At 37.5% G+C, this 19,349-nt stretch overlaps 6 protein-coding genes and 1 pseudogene across 6 annotated transcripts; 3 read left to right on the forward strand and 4 right to left on the reverse strand.

Annotated features, from left to right (window-relative positions):
• Positions 1–531: 531 nt before the first annotated feature.
• Positions 532–2,327, reverse strand: LOC106318942 (thioredoxin-like protein AAED1, chloroplastic). The gene is made up of 7 exons (XM_013757116.1): positions 1,979–2,327; positions 1,837–1,883; positions 1,640–1,754; positions 1,284–1,328; positions 1,132–1,191; positions 946–1,041; positions 532–845 (listed from the first exon to the last, which is right to left on the reverse strand). The coding sequence occupies exons 1-7, from the start codon at positions 2,276–2,278 to the stop codon at positions 720–722; spliced, it is 789 nt and encodes a 262-aa protein (XP_013612570.1). The 5' UTR covers positions 2,279–2,327; the 3' UTR covers positions 532–719.
• A 787-nt stretch (positions 2,328–3,114) lies between these two features.
• On the reverse strand, positions 3,115–4,755 carry LOC106318941 (U-box domain-containing protein 31). Its single transcript, XM_013757115.1, has one exon. It carries the CDS (start codon positions 4,548–4,550, stop codon positions 3,219–3,221), a length of 1,332 nt encoding a protein of 443 aa, XP_013612569.1. The 5' UTR covers positions 4,551–4,755; the 3' UTR covers positions 3,115–3,218.
• A 1,907-nt stretch (positions 4,756–6,662) lies between these two features.
• On the forward strand, positions 6,663–7,603 carry LOC106314205 (annotated as a pseudogene).
• Positions 7,604–8,926: 1,323 nt separating this feature from the next.
• On the forward strand, positions 8,927–10,161 carry LOC106318943. The gene is made up of 3 exons (XM_013757117.1): positions 8,927–9,343; positions 9,445–9,620; positions 9,898–10,161. The coding sequence occupies exons 1-3, from the start codon at positions 9,091–9,093 to the stop codon at positions 10,021–10,023; spliced, it is 555 nt and encodes a 184-aa protein (XP_013612571.1). The 5' UTR covers positions 8,927–9,090; the 3' UTR covers positions 10,024–10,161.
• A 585-nt stretch (positions 10,162–10,746) lies between these two features.
• Positions 10,747–11,951, reverse strand: LOC106318949 (NADH dehydrogenase [ubiquinone] iron-sulfur protein 4, mitochondrial). The gene is made up of 5 exons (XM_013757124.1): positions 11,716–11,951; positions 11,523–11,611; positions 11,324–11,453; positions 11,210–11,239; positions 10,747–11,001 (listed from the first exon to the last, which is right to left on the reverse strand). Exons 1-5 carry the CDS (start codon positions 11,872–11,874, stop codon positions 10,945–10,947), a joined length of 465 nt encoding a protein of 154 aa, XP_013612578.1. The 5' UTR covers positions 11,875–11,951; the 3' UTR covers positions 10,747–10,944.
• A 452-nt stretch (positions 11,952–12,403) lies between these two features.
• LOC106318948 (telomere repeat-binding factor 2-like) lies at positions 12,404–13,932 on the forward strand. The gene is made up of 5 exons (XM_013757123.1): positions 12,404–12,611; positions 12,693–12,901; positions 12,995–13,079; positions 13,142–13,225; positions 13,307–13,932. Exons 1-5 carry the CDS (start codon positions 12,462–12,464, stop codon positions 13,658–13,660), a joined length of 882 nt encoding a protein of 293 aa, XP_013612577.1. The 5' UTR covers positions 12,404–12,461; the 3' UTR covers positions 13,661–13,932.
• Positions 13,933–14,109: 177 nt separating this feature from the next.
• On the reverse strand, positions 14,110–15,119 carry LOC106318950 (ADP-ribosylation factor-like protein 8A). Its single transcript, XM_013757125.1, has 4 exons — positions 14,905–15,119; positions 14,708–14,789; positions 14,309–14,625; positions 14,110–14,228 (listed from the first exon to the last, which is right to left on the reverse strand). Exons 1-4 carry the CDS (start codon positions 14,940–14,942, stop codon positions 14,111–14,113), a joined length of 555 nt encoding a protein of 184 aa, XP_013612579.1. The 5' UTR covers positions 14,943–15,119; the 3' UTR covers position 14,110.
• Positions 15,120–19,349: the final 4,230 nt, after the last annotated feature.

The following is a 19,349-nucleotide window of genomic DNA, read 5'->3' on the forward strand; positions in this document are numbered from 1 at the left end:
CACATTAACTTTTTAAATTTCATTAATATTTATACTTTATATAATAATATTTATACATAAATTAATTTTGTAATATTATATTTTAGTTTTTACAATATTATAGACATATATATATATATATATATATATATATATTTATAAATCTTGTATAAATATTTCATTTATGTATTATTTTAAAAATTTTAGTTTTAAAAAAAAAAATTATTATTTTTAATTATTTTTGCAGATCCGAATCCGGATATCCCGGATAATAGAATATAGAGACGGATATCCGAAATCCGGATATCCGGAAACCACGAATCCGGATCCGAATATTAAATCCACGGATCCGACGGATCCGGATCCGGATACCCTAAATTTCCCGGATATCCGGATCCGTCCCAGCCTTACCAATCATCAAAATAATGTAGATTAGTTGAAGTATATGTTTTATTTTTGTTGGTCGGGATTGAATATATTATACGTGTGATGCTAACAGTTCACTCGCCTATAACGCAGAGTTCAAATAAATACAAACGCACTACTGCAAAAGACAAACAAATTATTCCAATAAGATGCCAAACTCTCGTCTTATCTTCCTTTACACTAAAAGAGACTTGTGTGGTTCAATCTATAGTGTTGATACTATATCTAATTTTTTATCTTAAAAAGACATTAATATCTATAATTACACAGTGATTTAACCACTAAACCAAACCAGAAAGACTTTGATACAATGTTCAAGCAACGGTGGCTTTGCTTTGGCAGCAGACATTGAGGACATCATCTAGAGATGGATGATCTCCGGTACCTTCGTCTTTACGACCATACAAGAGCTTCTTGCCTTTGAAAACAAACGTACCTCCCTGAGAAGAAGAAGAAAACGGAGAAAATGATCAAACAAAAAAGGTAAACAAAGCAGACATGCTTTATCTGTTAAAAAACTTGTCTTGCGAAGAACAAAACCTGTTGCAACACACTGCTTCTGTCTTCAGGAGTGGCTTGTATGGTGTAATTTTTTGTAGCTTCTCGTATCTCGTCAAATCTTGAGAAGACCTTCGTCTGTATATTATTAAACAAAGTTTCAACGAGATTCAAAGGTGGAGTATTAATATACAACCAAACAGTAAAAATGTTGAGGCGGTTTCATACGCTAGCTGGGTTGAAGAAAGTGCGGCCTAAGCCGTAGTATAAACCAAGAACATCATATGCCTGCATATTTTTAAGAAAATAACACCACCTTCGACACAAAAGATAATCTATAAAAAAGAAAGTAGCTTTGTAAATTTTCTTATTTGCGTTACCTTGCGCTCAGGATCCGCGTAAAGACATTCCATTGGAAAAGGTAACTAAAACAATGAAAACAAACACTGTTATAAAGACTTATTGATCTCCAGTTGATTAATAATGAGTTGTGATGATGAATTGAAATTCTCAATATATCGCAAACTTCGAAGTTAACTTAATACTATCATCATTGACACAAGCCTAATGCAATGCCACAAACGTTAATTAGGATTGTTCTGTAACCAACCACTAAGCTCTACCTCTTTTTATCAATCTTATGAATATACGCATAACATACATCCAAAGAAAAAGTAACCATAGGGTACTGCGACAGTGTATGCATTCCAAGAAATCAGGCAGAATAAAAGATTACCCGAGTTGCAAGTATACGAGCCTTGTCAGGAGTTCCAACACCAACAGCAACCAGTTTAACACCAGCCGCATCAAACCGGGGTTTCGCCTCTCTCAATGCAGTAGCAAGCTCCCAACTTTCATATATACACAAAAAAATTAAATTCATGAGAAAGATTTTGCAAGCGTTCTTTTAAAACGTATTCAAATCTAATTTACCAGCAAACGCATCCGAAATGCCTCAAAAGCACAACAGCAGAAACTCCCTGCGTATTCAAAAAAAAGAAAATCACAAGAACTCGTTATATGCATGTCTCAGATTCGTTTTCTTGGATAACAAGTAATTAGCAAAGATACATACATCGTTCTGATCCAAGAGATTGCTGAACTTCACTGGCTGGCCTGAAGCAGTAAAGATTGAGACATCCCCGAGGATCTCGCCGATATCTTCTCTGTAATCAGCGACTCCCGTGGAAGCTCTCGCGAGAACTACAAGAGGTCTAGAGATCGAGGAATTGGATTTTAACCTGGCGAAAGGAGCAGAAACAATGGAAGATGAAAAGCTGGATGATGATCGAAACAAAGGTTTAGAGCAGATGGGAGAAACAGAGGAACGAAGAAGCTGAATGGAACTTGGAGTTCGTACAGAGAGAATCGCCATTGTTTCAGACAAGAAACCTGATTAAAGCAGTTTTGCGATGGGAACAAAAAGGAAGACATGAGATGGAAAAAGTACACACGTGGCGAAGAAAAGACCGAGTAAGTAATGAGCCCATTTAAAGCCCATTTGTGTTGGTCCAACTAACTTCATGAGTTCATCATCGATCTAACTCGGTTATTCATTCGGTTTATGTTTAGTTCAACTAAGGCCCATTAAAAGAGATATACCATGATTGGTGAAAAAAAAAAGAGTTAAAACATATGATTTTTGTTAGTTGTTAGTTGTTACACTTACACCCAAATCTCATATAGCTATTTTCTTCACATTAGTTGTTACAATTACACCCAAATCTCATGTAGCTCTTTTTCACTTCTTTCAAATGGTCACAGAACATTTCCCAGGAGATCAATCCCTTATCTATTAATATGGAGGAGCATTTTGAATAAACAATTAATAAAAACTTTGACTCGCCACAGATTTTCTCAGCAGTCTCAAGTCTTAACTAACGGATTTTTAATTACCAAAAAAATTACAACAATTATCACTTGTGTTGGAATAATCGTATCCCTTGATCCCTTTAAGCCATTTTTGTGTGTTTGCAAATACCTTTTCCAATTGGTAACCGTTCAGATTTTATTTCGAGACAAGAGCTCTCACATCAGTGACATCACTTGTTGCAATGACCATGGAGAATTGTTCATCTTCAGCCGCAAGTAACAGGATAAACGTGTATTATTGGACAAACAAACAGTTAACAGTTAAAAGAAAACGATTCACTTGTCAAATCATCCCTTTCTTTTCAATCATTCATCATCCACCCAATAAAAGAAACCATGTTAAGAAAAAACTTTTAATTCCCCTCCATTCCAATGTACAAATACGAATTTAATCTGATATATTTCTTAAAATACCCAAAGATTTGTCAAAAAAAAAAAATCCATTATTGAATCGTTGGTGCAAGCTTACATTTAGAAATAAACATCGTATCCGAATAATGCAAACTACAAAGCTTCAACAACTCAGCTGAACGTTGCTTCAAAGCTGGATCACATCCACTTTGTATCACAAGCAGTAGTTTAGCAGCCAAACCAAGTTCAACCGCAAGAGACGAACACTCTCGAGAAGCTAATCTGCAAACCGACCAAAGAATCGAAACCGAGTAGGCCGTGCACGTCTCAGATACTCTCATCAGCAACCTAACCGTATTGGGAATCGTGTTAACAGAATCTTTCAACGCAGTTACTCCTTCGTTATCCGAACACAATGAGTCCAAAACATAAAGAGCTGATTCCAAACACTCTGGTCCTAAACAAGGCAAGACGTCAACTAACTGAGGAACCGCTTCAACACTAACCATCAAGCTTCTAACTTGTTTATGAACCGAAATCGATTTGAGCAGGGCCAAAGCTGGCGAGACACCACTTCTTCGCCGTCTATCTTTAACCAATCTCATTAACCCGACAAGCAAACTGTGACTAGAAACAAGCTCTGCTCTGAAACCTCTCTCCTCGACCAACCTCCCGATTAACCTCGCGCAGTTAATTTTCGTTTCGATCGAGCCATCGTTCAACATGTCGACCATCAACGAGACCCTAGCGGGCTGCATCAGCCCCGCTTTCGAAACAGCATCAAGCTCTAAATTAACCAAAATCGCCACAGCTTCTGATCCAACGGCGTGGGAAGTAAAAGGAGTCAAAAGAGAAGAGATGACAAAGACTCCACCTTCGTCAACAACACTCTTCTTAGCGATCTCGTGGGCCATCACAACTCCCTTAAGCTCGCTCAAAGCGTGAACTTTCTCTTTCCCTTTCGCCTTCCTCAACGCCCCCACGATCTCGATCACTCGCCCCTGAACATCCTCCGACCGTTTCTTCATCATTACATACTTTTGCGAGAACCAAGCGTGGATCAGCTGGTGAAGCGTCTTGTTCGGCGTGACGGCGTCGTCCCAGAGCTCTTGCATCGTGGTGGGGCAAGTGCGGTGTCCTAAGCTAAGCCATTTGAGGATGTTGGACCTCTCGTAGGTCTGACCGGTGCAGAGCGTGACTGGATCTTGCATCGGCTCTAGAGAGATGGGGCAGATGAAGACCGAGGGTGTTTCTGGTAATTCAAGGTTTGTGATCATCGTTTTGAGATCTAGTTCGTTCTCCACCGCCGCGGTTTTGACTTCTCCGCCATCTCCGCCGCCGAGGACGCCGTCTTTGACCGCCGTGTGTAGATCTATGACGTGGCCGTCGAAGCCACCGCCTTTGAACGGCTGAAACATTGGCATTTTCGATGAGTTGATTGAGAGTGAGAGCTCTGAAAGGGAAGTGGAGTTGGGAGGAATTGAAGAGGAGACAGAGCTGAAGAAACTCACGAAGAAGAAGATGGATAAGAATGGATCTGGTCTGGTGTTTCGTGAGAAAACAAAAAAATTACTATTATTAAAGTAAATAGACAAAAAAAAGGGAAAGCTTTTCTTTTGGTTTGGACCAAAGACTCTCGTTTTCTCTGTCTTAAAGATTCGGGTTGAAATTTTTTTTTTCTTTTCTTTAAACTAAAAAAAAAACACACAGGCTCATGTGCACCACACGTGCAAAAGCTCAAGTTTTTATCTATGGATTTAACAAGATAAACAAATTTATTCAAACTAGTTGAAGTAATTAATGTGGTCTCGTTGATTTATGAAAAATTTAGGGTAAAACTAGAATGACGTGAGCAGTAAAAAAACCAGTCTACACTTACTTACCCACGAGGGAGAATAACGCCTACTGGTTAAAACACGTGCAACGATAATTACAATGCCTAATTTCACTCGAGTCTTTTTGTATTGTAACATCAGCTTAACACAAATCATTAGCCTTTATCGATAGTATTTGTAAAGGGAGAGAGGAATTATTACTGAAAAAGGTAGAAAAATATCCTAACTATTTAAGCACGAAAAGAGAATGAAATAAAGAACTATGGATGTGGGGCCCACGACATGCAAAAGCTCCGTCTCTGTATTTTGCCTTTGACTGGTCTGTCGCCACTTATACCCTTCCAAGTGTCCTTTCATCGAGATTATGTTTAATAAATTACTGCTGTTTGAATGTTTTTTGATTAAAGAAATTACTAAATGAAGATAGTTTTAATAATAACAAGCGAAAATTGATGGGAGTGTCAGCATAGATCTGAGCCCATGTGCTGTTTTTGTTGGAGTTCAGCCCTGTGCCAGAAATGCAAGTGCTTGCTGTTCAAACAAAATTTTAAATAATAAAATTCAAATCAAGTATTTTGTATGTATTTATATATAAATACTATGGAAACCGAATTGAGTAAACATAACACGGTCTCGATTTCAGTCTCTTTCTCATATATAACATAGACAAAACAAAAGCACAACTATATAAGCAACGAAAGATTCCAATGTTGTTGATGTTTTATTTCTTTAAATAAGTTTTCTAGTCAAACTAGTAAACTTAAAGAGGACCAGCAAGAGATTTCATTTGATTTGACGTTTTTGCAATAAAGACTAATCCATGTGAATTTCAGATTGATTGTGATATGTTTTGACGTGTTTGCAATAAAGACTAATCCATGTGAATTTGAGACTGATCGTGATGTTAACACACATGATTAATAACCATAAGCACAGGCTGTGTAGGGTTGGTTATTCTAAATACTTTTTGGATGAATATAGCACATAGTATATCAACATATTACCTCTGTTTCATTTTAAATGGTGTTTGAAGTTTTGTTTTTGTTTCAATTTAATATATATTTTCAAATTTAATATTATTGGGTATATTTGACCCATTAAGTTTTATATTATAATCTTTTATTCGTTAAATTTTATTTAGTGCTATTTTCATACAAAAAGAGGTAAAATAAATAAAATAAATAATTTATTCATAAGTATATAACAACTTTAAACATCAACTAATAATTTTGAAATATATAGAGAATTATAGACATTGGGTCCCGGACCAGGCCAGAATACAAAAGGAAAAAGCCTAAACAATATAAATGAGAGGATGGGTTTGGTTCACAGCCCATGAGTGCATGGTAGAAGATTGGGCCGTGACAAACTGGTTTATCACCGAAGAAAACGATCTTCCCGGACTTCAAAATCGTTTTCTAGGTCTACGGATTATGATTATGGGTGCAAAGACTAAGTTTGTTCAGTGCCCTGATGGTGAGCTGCAGAAGAGGAAAGAGGTTGTGCATTGTGTGACGCTTCCCGAGATTGATGTTATCAACAGCACGTATATAACATGACTCTGAGTTTAGTTGATTTGGTGAGATGTTGCTTCCTTGCTTTACACGTTTTCTTAGTGTGATGCTTCATACATTTCTTTTAGCTCAATGTGTAGTCAGGACAACCCTCTATATCTGTTGGAACCAAGATTAAGACAACGAAATGTCACCGATCCGAGTCACAAAAATCCGCGGAACGAACCAGAAATCGCCTCACGGGATCCCCATCAATCTCCTTGACCGTCTTCTCATCGTCACAACTCAACCTTACACGGATGAGGACATAAGGAAGATATTAGAGATACGTTGCGTAGAAGAAGACGTTGAGATGAACGAAGAAGCGAAACAGCTTTTGACTTTGATTGGACGCGATACTTCTCTGCAGAGGTATGCGATTCATCTTATAATGATAAACCTCTATTAAAGGTTATAATTGTTGATCACAAAACTTAGAACACAAGTAACTTTCAGGCAAATTTCTCTGCCTTTTTCTTTTTGGCTTTTTGATTTATATAGAAAACAAATTGGAACTACACGTTCCTACAAACTTGGAAGCAAATGCATAATGGAAAAGATAATGATGGGAAAGTGATTCACGTTACTTGTTCCTATCAAATAGAAAGTGAAGTAGTGATCTAATTATTTGCATAAAACATAAATAAAAAGAGAAGACTAAGTCTCAAGACTTAACCGTTGAACTTTACTTTGAATTTCTTGTGCTGATGAGTCTTCCATAGTTAGCCTTATTTGCTGACTCATCATATAACCGCGGTTGCTTTGTCTTGCAAGAAACGGAAAGGGAAAGTCGCGGAGGTTGAGGATACACAGAGAGTTAATAGATTGTTCTTGGTTCTTGGATGTCAGAAGATCGATGCAGTACCTTGTGGAGTATCAGGTTCAGTATATGTTCAGCGAAGTACCGAGTCAAAGTGATGAAACTGCTGGTGGAGACGAACATGTTGATGCTATGCAAAACTAAGGAACCATTTTATGTTTGGTTTTCACAAGTTGTAACTCGTAGTGGACTATAAGATATGGATCCGTTTTGTAACTTACAAGTGATTGCATTGAATCATGTAGATGTTTTTACTTTGATGTGGATTGTAAGAGTTAGATTTTTGTTTCAAATACATATGTGAACGTTAAATTTTTTTACTTAGATCGTACTAATACTCAATAGTAAAGTAAGCGCATCAAATGTAGATGATGAATATGTTGTTTAAAAAACAACTCGTTGTCTCTACAAACGAAAAACTGTAACGAATCTATCGAAAGTAAGAGCACCATTAAACCAGTATCCCAAGTGGGATGCTTAATTTTTTTTTTTTTTTGGTTTTTTTTTCTGATTAAAAAAAAGAAAAACTAACCAATCGTGGGCCGCGAGGTGTCAGCGGAACCCGCGAAATAGCTTAAGCATCGACGCGAAATCTGACGTCTTTACCGTTCCATTTTCTTTTTTTTATGGTGGGCTCTGCCAACAAGCACTCTATCATGCACCTGCATCGATGGTGCTCTCCAAGACTTGCAGTGTCTTTTTGGTACTGCTATTATGATAGATGCATGGTTTCTTAATCCGACGCTCTATAACGAAAACTATGTGAATCCAACGGTCACAAAACTATATGATTTGACTCATCATGGATGCTATAGTATACTACATCATACCTCTGTCTCACTGTCTCACCTTAACTCCAAATCAACACGCTTCCTTTGTAGAATCTGGAACAGCATTTACTATACATTTATTTCCAAAATTCGGTTTTACTTGGGGATTAGTGAAAGTTCTTTAAGGAACGTGAAAAGTCCAAATCATCTCATAAATACACATAGAGTTGACTATCTCTATTTTTAACAACTTAACATAGCATTACGGTTAAAAATGAACAGTTAAATACTAGTTAAGTTAAAAGTAGTGACCAGCTTCTTATCATTTCGTTCGATGGTAACATTGACCGCGTTGTACCACATCGTCGATCAAAACTCAAATGCTATGATTACGTGAATGTTTCATAACATTTAAGTTTCTAATGTTCACATGAATATTCAATAAACATTTCAGATTAATTATCAAACCACAAAATATGGACTCTATTAAATAAAACTGTAGAATATCATTTGCAAAAGCTAAAAACATGGTTCGTTATTAAATTTACAAATAATTTTAGTTTTAAATTATACTATACCATAATGTCATAAACTCTGGTCAGCTTAATAATTCAAGAGAATTAAGCAATCAATTCACTCGTTACGATATGCAAGATCCTTATAACATTTATTAATCTCTCATACTACAAAATAAGTTAATCTGTCATCATCATTAGAATTCAAGATATAATAAATATTTCTACCATCCTCCAACCTCTTTATTTAATAATCTCTTTGCTTAACCTCTGTCGGCATGTCTTTAATTTACAAACTCATCTCTGTTTTCTTTTATATTCTTCCTCTTTGTCAAATCTGACAATTCCAAAGGACAAAAAAATCGGACGTCACTATTTATTAGTAAAACACAACATAACGCTCGTCTCTTCTTTATATACTTCACTTTCAGACAATAACCCAACAAGAGATATTGCGTAAGATATCAAGAAATGGGGAATTGTCAAGCGGCGGAGGCAGCGACGGTATTGATCCATCACCCGGCGGAGAATAAGGTGGAGAGGATTTACTGGTCGGTGAAAGCAAGCGACGTCATGAGATCCAACCCTGATCATTACGTAGCGGTGGTGGTGACGTCACCGACGTTAAAGAGCGAGAAAGGATCGCCGTTAAAGCAGCTCAAGCTCCTTCGTCCTGACGACACTTTACTCATCGGACATGTTTACCGTCTCGTCAGCTTCGAAGGTATACATACATACACACATTTGATCTCTCTGTTTTTGTCCTTCGTGTTTCATATAATTAAATCTTTTATTAAAAGTGTTCATGAATATATATATATGCAGAGGTTTTGAACGAGTTTGCGACGAAGAAATGTGTAAAGCTTGGGAAGCTATTGAAAGAAGGAGGAGGGTTTGAGTTAAAGAAGAAGAAGAAACCTAGAAAGAAGACTGATCAGGAGATGGGTCGGGTCAACCCGAATCCGAATATGGATCCGGATCAGAAAAAAGATGGGGCAAATGTAAGTCACATGTCCATGCTCTACCTTGATCATTATAATTTTTTAATGACTGGCTCAGTAGTTGTTAAAAAAAAATTCTATAGGGTCATGTAGAATATTTGAAGTAGGTTTTAAAAATGTTTTAGTTTGGATCATGCAATATTTTTGTAAGACTTTTAAGGGGTCACTTGACCATATATGCCAATGCACATCTTTCACATGCATAGATTTGGTCCAAGACATGTTAAACTATTCTTGTCCCTACGGATGCTTGATTTAACTCGACCGTCTGTTATAGGTTAACGGAGAAGTCGATGGAGACGGTGTTATGAGGACGAGTCACGGAGGAGGAAGAGGAAGAGGAAGAGGTGGTGGTGGGTGGAGGCCAGCTTTGCATAGCATTCCGGAGTTTGGATCCTCATGAGAGAACTCTTCAAAAAAGCATAGATATTTTTAAAGCACTATCCGACAACATTGAAAGTTAATGTGTAAAGCGATGTTATTTATCATAGATGCTTTATTGAAGATCCAGTCTCAATAAATATTTTCAACAACTTGAACGTTTTAAATATTTGAGATCTTTTAACTTTTAAGAGTTATTCTCGAACGAGATTTATCATTAAGTTTTTACGTAATATCATAAAGTTTTCGATGCATGCAATCATAAGGTTTCATGATATTAAGATGTTAGACGTAAACCACCGGCCAACTAACCAAATGCTGATGCTTAAGCGGTTTAAAACAAACGGTGATTATTGGATGGCAATTGCTTCATTTGCAAAGGTAGTTTCTTTCTTTAAAATATGTTTGGCAATTCATTTGGTCGGCCTCTTTCGTCAATCATCATAGCTATGAAGTTAATAAGCCAATGACTGATACATAATTTCATTTGGTTCAGTTAAGCAGACGTAACGTAATTAACGGCTCAATCATTTTCAGTTTCTTTAATAACCCACCTAAGCCGGTATGCTCGAAGGATGGTGTGTTCTTGATTCCATCTCTTTATCTTTATTATTTTTAATCCAAAATATTGTTGTGCCCTGTTTACATATACATCACAGTTTGATGAAACATCATCATAAGAGTGTTTATCATCCTCATGATAATTATTGAGAAGTAGACTAGTAAATGACCAGAAAGCTTGATGAAATATCAGAAGAGTGTTTATTATTTTATCACCATCATTTCATATCATATTATTGTTATGGTAAGAAAAACATACAAAAAGAATCCAACCATGGATAATAAAGTTCAGAGATGGTAAAATAAGAAGTAAACCACGAGAGCTTTTTATTTATTTATTTATCAAATGAGGGTTCTCTCCAGAAACGAAGGAAGAAGAAGATCACTTCTCAGGCTGAGGATTGCCTTTCCACTTGAAGTTGTCCGAGTAAGACTTAGGCTGCAGTTTATGGTTAGATGAGAACAACCATCATAAGGTTAGGTGAAAACTTCAAACTGAAGAATGAAACAGAGAGAGGGAGAAAGTAACATGTATCTTCATATTATGCAATAGCGTGATGAGCAGTATGATGACGAGTTAAAAAAAAAAAAAAAAACAAATCAACATCCAGTGGAATTAGCTAAAAAAAAAGATAGAAACTACTAACCTTCAGCAGTGGGGTTTTGGGCTTCTTGACCTGGCATGAGACTCAGGAAGGTGAGAAACTCTCATAAAAATATGAAAAAAAGGGGAGTAATAAGAAAGAAGGAAAGAAACATACAGTATAATCCCAGCCATGACGGTCAGCAAAGGACTTGGCAGCATCCTCAGAATCAAAAGAAAGAGCGGAGTCACCAACGTTGGCATAAGGGTCACCTGTAGAGGTCCATCCCATCAACGGATTCTCCCACCTAACAAACATATCATTAGACTCATAACTGATAACAAAAGAGATTGAAGGAAGGAAGAAAGTTTGATACTTTAAGGTGGAGAGGAAGTTGATCTTCCATTTGCCAAGTTTGCCAGATCCTTGCTGGGTCGCAGTTCGAGCTGGTGAGTAAATTATCACCTGCCAAAGATCAACCGATCTATCTCAATTTCTCCAACAAAAAAAGACTAAGAATTCAATCAATCCCCAATTCCTGAATTCAATAAATTCGAAATGCTTTTTACCTTGCGGGAAAGATGCTCCTCGGGGATTCCCGAGACCTTACCGATCTCCCCACGCTTGTAATCCGACTCCACCACCGCGTCCGTTGAGAAAGGCCTAGCTACGCGACGCAGCGTCGCCGCCATACGAGCAGTCGATTGAGTAGCACGAAGCGCCATCATCACACAAATGGAGAAATCTAGAAACTCCCCCAAGAGCTTTGCGATTTTCTCTTTTTTTAATGAAAAACGGTGAAGGGGAAGGGGAATTTTCATTTCAGTCCTCAGTATTATATAAAACTCTCTAATACTCCCAGTTTGATTTTCTGATATCTAAACTAACCCCCCCCCCCAACCCACCTATCTAAATTTTCGGTCGTTTATTAAGCGAAATCACATTTGATCCATATGACACATCTTCTCCTCGAAGAATAACCTTTCGTCTCCAAACAAAAAAACTCTCCTTTGCTTCCGTTTGATCTGTCTGGCATGCTTCTTCTTCCTCAATTCGCATTTTATTTTGGATTTGATCCTCTTTTTTTTTGGTGTAGAAATCGCTCGAATCCACTCGGAGGAATGTTTTTTGGCTTTGTTATAAATTTTTGAAAAGCTTGGATCTTTGTAGATAAGAACAATGGCTTAGATGTTGTTTAGCCCTTCATAGTTTTGATGGTGTTTTCATCTCTTTGCAGAAAAAAAAAAAAAAAAAAAAAAAAAAAAAAAAAAAATAGAGAGAGAAAAGTTCAAAACTTTCTTGACAAGTTGTTCAAATGGGTGCGCCAAAGCAGAAGTGGACACCGGAGGAAGAAGCAGCCCTTAAAGCTGGTGTTCTTAAGCATGGCACTGGCAAGTGGCGTACTATTCTCTCCGATCCTCACTTCAGCTCGGTTCTCAAGTCTCGCTCTAATGTCGATCTCAAGGTACTACTAAAGACTTCTCTGCTTTTGTTTTGACTTTTGTGATTGGCGGATTAGTCTCTTGATATTTCAATAGCGTAACAGGACAAGTGGAGAAACATAAGTGTGACTGCGTTGTGGGGTTCACGGAAGAAGGCTAAACTCGCTCTTAAAAGGGCTCTCCCTCCTCCTCCTCCTAAACATGATGATGATAACTACACTAGAGCTCTTAGCATTGTGCCTTTGGCCAACGGCGGAGAACAGACAAATCTGACATCGCCACGAACTCATGCTTCAAAGAAATCAATTACAAGGTTTTTGATTCATGCACCCCACATAAATTATTTTTAATGCTTTGTTCTAAGTTGATAAACATTAGATCTTTAGCTATTTGTTTGTTCTTGTAGTTTGGACAAGATCATCTTAGAGGCAATTACCAACCTGAAGGAACCACGCGGTTCTGACAGAACATCCATCTTTATCTATATAGAGGTATATTGTGAATCTAATGTTTTCTTTTAGTGTTTGCTGGCATCATTACTGTAAAATTTCAGGAGAATTTCAAGACTCCGCCGAATATGAAAAGACACGTGGCTGTAAGATTAAAGCATCTATCATCAAATGGACCATTAGTCAAGGTAAACACATGAATACAAACACTTTCATTACACTCTTCAGCATTTTCAAGTGCTTACTCGCTCTTGTTCTCTCACTTTCAGATAAAGCACAAGTACAGGTTCTCTACTAATTTCACTAGCGCAGGAGCAAGACACAAGTCTCCTCAACTCTGTTTAGAAGGAAACAACAACTCACCAAGACCCAAGGAGAACGGCGCCAACATTCTCACCAAGTCCAGAGCAGAGGGAGAGTTATTCATGATAAAAGGCATGACAGCGCAAGAAGCTGCAGAAACCGCTGCAAGAGCAGTTGCAGAGGCAGAGTTTGCAATCACAGAGGCTGAAGAAGCAGCGAAAGAAGCAGACAAAGCCGAAGCCGAAGCTGAAGCTGCTCAAATATATGCAAAGGCAGCCGTTAAAGCTTTGAAGTTCAGGATCAGTAATCATACTTGGTAAAACATAAAAGCAACCATTATGGGAAAGCTCTACATAACAGAGCAAGCCCTTACATATATATAGTCAAATCATTAATGGTTTCTTATATCAAAAGTTTAAATCATGTGATTATCTCATCACCTGCAGAGAACTCAAAAGCTTTCAATACCTATGTGTACTCTCTCTTTTTGGTCAGTAGTAAATCCGCAGTTTGATCATATGTATATGTTCATAACTCTTGAGATTCTGTAAAAACCTGAGTCTTTATTTTTCTGTTTGTAGATTGATCTGCTTATTTTCTGTTTTAATTCTTTCACATTATGTAATTAACTCATAAAACTGATAAAATACGGCTCTGAATAAGAGGAAGAAAACCAATCAAAATCTAATATACAGAGAACAGCAAAACAAAGACAAATCTTGTGTTTTTTCTTTTCACAGGAAGACTGAGAAAAGATCAAAGGGTTCTGTTTAGCTAGCTGACTTGGAGTGCTTAACAAGCCAATCAATGACTTGGTCAATGTTGGTAGAGTTCTTGCAAGATATCATGAAGCAACAGACTTCTCTATCCGCAAGCGACTTGAGCTCCCTATGCAAAACAATGAAGAGAAAAAACATCATATCAGAATCTAGACCAAGTTGCGTTTTCAGGTTTTTAAAAAGACTTACATCTCCTCGGTTAAGTCATCTTTAGACAGAGCTCCATGCTTGTCTATTTTGTTACCAAGGACAAGAAGAGGGATACCACTAAGCGACGTCTTGCTCAACAAATCATGAAGCTCGCTTTTCGAGACGCTAAGGTTGTCAGGATCAGCAGCATCAACTACATAGACAATGGCGGAAACAGAACGGCAGTAGCGTTCCCACATGCTGCGGAACCGAGGTTGACCACCGAGATCCCAGAGTTTGATGGTGACGCTCCCTTTTGTTACTTTCCTCATGTTGAAACCAACCGTAGGAATCATGTCTTCACTGTATCCACCGGTCTGAACAGAGGAAAGAGCATATCAATAGGGAGGTGAAAGACAAAAATATATATAGAAAGGAAAGGGTACGACGACTTATTACAGCGACAACGTTAACAAGTGAGGTCTTTCCTGCGTTTTGAAGACCAATCAATGAAAGCTCCATCTCTTGCTTGAAGAAGAGGCTGCAACATCGTTCAACAAACAAACTCTAATTCAGTTTTGTCTTTCATCTAAACCAATCAACCATTTAGATCCAACCCAATTGTAAACCTTAGGATTCGAATAGGAACTACTAACCTGCGAAGCCAATTGAGAAACGCATCCCACAAACCCATTTTTTTTTTATGATTCAGACAACTCGAAAGTTTCCGACAAAGACAGAGATTCGTGGACAAGAGATCGGTGGTCTGCTAGAAATTCTCCTCCACGGATCTCTCTATGGAAGCTTCTCTCTCTCTCTCTCTCTCTCTCTCTTCTAGATTTTGGTTGTTTCTGTCAAAATCGACACACAGCAGCAACGAGTAGCCGGCGAATTAAAATTAAGTCACGAAATCTGAACCGTTAAATCTGTGTAGGTCTGTGAGATAAACGGTCCAGATGTGATTTAGGGAGCAGCTGAGCGAAATTCATGGAGCTGTTTATTAGCCAATGAGAATAAAGATTCGATGGGACAGAGAGAAGTTCGGAAAAGAATAATTTTGGATCGTTGCAGGTCGCGCTAAGGCGGCGCGTATTAATCACGATCCAAGCGCCGTTTCAGCTCGTAATTTACATGGGTTTTGTTATGCGGGTAGTCTTAGCCCATGAGGGCATCAGCATTGGTGAACGGTTTTCAAAAAAAAAAAAAATTAAAATAAATAAAAGTTGTGAACTTGTTTCTTGGGAATTCACTCCAGTGAACCCGGATCATCACTGTAGCGCAGACCTCATGACACGTGGCGGCCCACGATTGGTCCTATTAATATATATATATATATATATATTTTTTTAAAAAACAAAAATCAAACAGAAAAAAAATAATAATAAAAAAATGCTTTGTGAACCCCTTCCATGGGTTCACTAATGCTGATGGTCTGATTATCCTAAAACCCACTAAAAGTTTCTTAATTTTTTTTGTCTGATTAAAAAAAAAAAAATTAAAAAACACATCAATCGCGAGCAGACACGTGTCAGTGGGACCCACAAATAGTGCAAGAAACCGACCAAAGTCGGTCTTTATTTGGTGCTTTCTGTGACCGATTCTTATGTTTGTATGAGGCCCACACAATACTTTTTCTCTAAAGCCCCTTTTAAAAACCTGCGATAATCCTGCCTTTAGAGCATGATTATAGGGGTTTCTTAAGAGGGGCTTTTAAAGTTATTGAGGGATTTAATTAAATGAAAAATAAATAAAAAATGTGTTATCGATTCTTAAGAAAAGAATTTTGGTGATCGATAACTAAAGGGGTTCTTCCCCCACGTGTCAGCTAACGAAAGCTAAATCATATATTTTCCAATTTTTTTTCCTTCTTTCTTTTTCTTTTCTTTGGTTTCTCTCGGCTTTTCCGGCGATTCTCTCGTGCTCTCCGCAGGACGACAATGGCTGTCGTTCTCTCCTACGCACTTCCAAGGTTGAAACAAACGTATTGTTTGTTCAATTGGTTTCCTTCGCACCTCCAAGGTTGAAACAAAGGTATTGTTCGATCCAAATCTTATCTCCTTTATGTATAAACTGTGATCATATAGGTTTAACCATCTGTAGTTTTATTTCATTCGATTGAATAAGCTTCAGTTGTTATATATGGTTTTGATTGTTATTTAGTACTGATGACAACAAAAGGCTCAAGCTTTTTGAGTTCTTGGCTTATTCCAATTTAACCCACCTTCATAACTTTTTGTAAATTAGGTTGAGAAAGTAATTGAAGTTGAGAAGGAAGCAACAAGAGAGTTATCTGAAGCCCAAGCAGAGATCAAAGCATTGAAGTTGCCTGAACGGCAGACAGAGAAGGCTGTCGAAGAGGTTAATCCCTTACTTAAGCTCCCAACTTGTTTTTGTTTTCTTAAATTGCATTTTATTTACTTAATTTCCTATTGAGCTTGAGTGGCGTTATGATATTCATATTCATGGAAAATGAAGTGGTCATTTAGCTTGGTTATAATTATTTGGAATTAGTTTTGCTGGTTAGTCATCTCATTATATCGCTTGTATAGTTGTATGTGATCTTACTTCAGTTTGATTGTGCACACAACCATCATACACGCACCAAATCTTTGTAGCAAAAGGATCCAAATTTAGATTCTATCCAAATCTCGCAGCTTGAGCAAAGTTTTGTTCTTTTTGTAGAAAAGGTCATACCCATTTTCTTGATTTAGCGTAAGGGAGTCTGATTAGTGCTAGTGAGACCGTAAAGATCCATGCTTTAACGTCCTTTTGTTATTTTCTTTCAGAATCAGCAGGGGGTTAGAGAGTAATGGGTTACATAGTGATATCTTGTGAATCTGCATGATTTTAACTATTATTTAGTGTATATATTAATCATTTAGAGTGCTATTTAGACATCATTAGGTTGCATTTCCATGCATAAGTCCATATCAGGTGTTGGAGATGGCATTTGGTGAGTTTAGACCATCTAGAACTTGATTGAAGGCAAAAGAAGTGATTTTGGTCGAGAAACGAAATGGAGACCAAGTGTCCTAGCGGCTTAGTGCCTCCACAGCGGCGTAAACGCCAGGCCACAAAGCCGCTGTGAATCCTAGACGACATTACCTCATTCCACAGCTAAAGTGTTGGAGCGGCCTATTTCCCAGCGGCCTATTGCAGCGGTATGTCGCGGCCACGAAGTTTTGATGTCAATTTGCGCGAGCTCACTCGGCCTGCTGCAGCGGTATGAGAGGCCGCGGCTAAGGAATCGTCAAGGCGTCCACATCCAAGTGTTGGAGCGGCCTATGTCCCAGCGACCTGACGACGGGTCCAAAAACCAGTTGCGACACTTAGAAAAATCTGCAACTCTGTTTTTACCAATTTTTACCCCTTCGTTTTTAAAGCACTATAAATACATTTTAAACCTAATTTTGGGACATGTCTTGTTTTCTCTCAAAATACATTAATACTTTGGAGAAAATTTGAATCTTTAGTAATCTAATCTTTTTTTCCTTGAGTAATTTGAGTCTATCTCATCTTCTTAACATGATTTCTCTTGAATCTACTATGGGTTTAAGTTTAATCATGAAGATTAGTGAGTAGACTCTTTTAGGATTCATGGGTTAGGATGATTAGGATGATTAAGTGATGATCTAGAATGTTTAGAGTAGATTAATATGTTTCCTTGCTGATTGAGTGATTTTAATGCTAATCTAGAGTTGGTCATTTTAGATTACAAATCTAGACATTTCATTGCCCGAAAGGTGTTCGATGAAATGTCTGAGCCAACTCAACATGCTCTTAGCTTACCCTACCAAAGACATTTGATGTTAGGGAAGTTTAGATAGTTGAATGATCTGTTCTTAATGATTGCTTGATTGACACAAACCAAAGACATTTGATGTTTGATCAATGAGAGTAAATGAGCATTTGTCTTGACAAAGAACTTGCTTAGGAATGTTATCTAGACTTAGGGAAATGTGTTGATTGAAACCTTGCAATTTTAGATTGAATCTTAGTCATCTGAAATCAAATTCCTATACCCATGATTCCTCCCTTATCCATCTGAAATCTTAGCCCTGTACGTAAACTCGCAAGGCGTTCCTCGTACGTGGACCTAGCACCAAATGAGAAAATCAGAGATTTTGCAAGGATTAATCGGTGATTTGTTTTCGGTTATATATGGTGTATTGGTAACAATTCCCTTGAAGCTCACTTGGTGTAGCAATAAAGGTATGTTTTATCTACCTAATTCGAATAAAAGTGATGGTATTTTTGTAGTTTTTTAGAAATAAGTTAAATGAGGGGTAAATTTTTCATTTACTTAGCATCTTCTTCATTAGGTTTTCTGGGTTTTTTGCAACAAAAACTCGACGGTTCTTCCAATTTTTACGAGTTTTAGATCGATTTCTTTGTTTTTCTTGTTGTTTTCAAGTAAACTTCATGAATCTTACGTAGATTAGTCGTTTTGTGGGTTAAAATGACTGAAATTGTAAGACTTTTTAGGAACTCTGATTTTTTTGGCCGAATTACACTAACTCGCCATGGTACTCAACCGTTCAACTATTTTCCGGGCGTTGACTCGCCAACTCGACCGAGTTTTAGAAGAGGGTCTAACAGTAATCCATGTTCGGAACTACAGTGCGCTAGTCGGACGGCAACCCTGAGCCTAGCGATTTACCAAAAAAATCAGGGATTAAGCGGGGATTAATTGAAACCTAGTTTTTGTACTTTTATTATATTTATATGTGTATATATATTAATATATGCGTAACTGAACAAATAATTTGATATTTTTAAGTGGCCGGGACCCTTGTACTGACGCCAATCAACCCTGTATTTTATTTATTTTCGATTATTTAATGAAGCTGTACAAAAGTCTCACATCGGTTAGTGAGGGGAAAAGAGGTGAAATTCTAATCTATATATAATTTCCTCCGTGGTTGAGACTTAGTGAAGTACTTCATAGTTTACAATTTTTCTGAGTTGGACCGATTAACCAAATAATGGGCCGACCAATCACTAAATGAGCCAATTAAGCAGTTTATTGGGCCGACTAACAGTGTGACGATTTTTTGGTACGAATAGGATAAAATCATTGCAGATAAGAACCAATTAGCGA

This window comes from Brassica oleracea, chromosome C9 (assembly GCF_000695525.1).
Source record: "Brassica oleracea var. oleracea cultivar TO1000 chromosome C9, BOL, whole genome shotgun sequence".
Taxonomy (NCBI): Eukaryota; Viridiplantae; Streptophyta; class Magnoliopsida; order Brassicales; family Brassicaceae; genus Brassica; species Brassica oleracea.

Bases quoted from the DNA above. Each gene is read 5' to 3' on its own strand.
- LOC106318942 (XM_013757116.1), bottom strand. From the start codon at position 2,278: ATGGCGATTCTCTCTGTACGAACTCCAAGTTCCATTCAGCTTCTTCGT. The intron at 1,042-1,131 runs GTATGAAACCGC...AATAATATACAG, and splicing joins CTTTCTTCAACCCAGCTAGC to ACGAAGGTCTTCTCAAGATT. The intron at 846-945 runs GTTTTGTTCTTC...TCTTCTTCTCAG, and splicing joins GAAGCAGTGTGTTGCAACAG to GGAGGTACGTTTGTTTTCAA.
- LOC106318941 (XM_013757115.1), bottom strand. From the start codon at position 4,550: ATGCCAATGTTTCAGCCGTTCAAAGGCGGTGGCTTCGACGGCCACGTC.
- LOC106318943 (XM_013757117.1), top strand. From the start codon at position 9,091: ATGGGGAATTGTCAAGCGGCGGAGGCAGCGACGGTATTGATCCATCAC. The intron at 9,344-9,444 runs GTATACATACAT...ATATATATGCAG, and splicing joins CCGTCTCGTCAGCTTCGAAG to AGGTTTTGAACGAGTTTGCG. The intron at 9,621-9,897 runs GTAAGTCACATG...CGTCTGTTATAG, and splicing joins AGAAAAAAGATGGGGCAAAT to GTTAACGGAGAAGTCGATGG.
- LOC106318949 (XM_013757124.1), bottom strand. From the start codon at position 11,874: ATGATGGCGCTTCGTGCTACTCAATCGACTGCTCGTATGGCGGCGACG. The intron at 11,240-11,323 runs GTATGTTTCTTT...GTCTCATGCCAG, and splicing joins GTCATGGCTGGGATTATACT to GTCAAGAAGCCCAAAACCCC. The intron at 11,002-11,209 runs GTTAGTAGTTTC...CATAAACTGCAG, and splicing joins CCAAAACCCCACTGCTGAAG to CCTAAGTCTTACTCGGACAA.
- LOC106318948 (XM_013757123.1), top strand. From the start codon at position 12,462: ATGGGTGCGCCAAAGCAGAAGTGGACACCGGAGGAAGAAGCAGCCCTT. The intron at 12,612-12,692 runs GTACTACTAAAG...ATAGCGTAACAG, and splicing joins GCTCTAATGTCGATCTCAAG to GACAAGTGGAGAAACATAAG. The intron at 13,226-13,306 runs GTAAACACATGA...TCTCACTTTCAG, and splicing joins CAAATGGACCATTAGTCAAG to ATAAAGCACAAGTACAGGTT.
- LOC106318950 (XM_013757125.1), bottom strand. From the start codon at position 14,942: ATGGGTTTGTGGGATGCGTTTCTCAATTGGCTTCGCAG. The intron at 14,790-14,904 runs GTTAGTAGTTCC...ACGATGTTGCAG, and splicing joins TTTCTCAATTGGCTTCGCAG to CCTCTTCTTCAAGCAAGAGA. The intron at 14,229-14,308 runs GTAAGTCTTTTT...TGTTTTGCATAG, and splicing joins GATGACTTAACCGAGGAGAT to GGAGCTCAAGTCGCTTGCGG.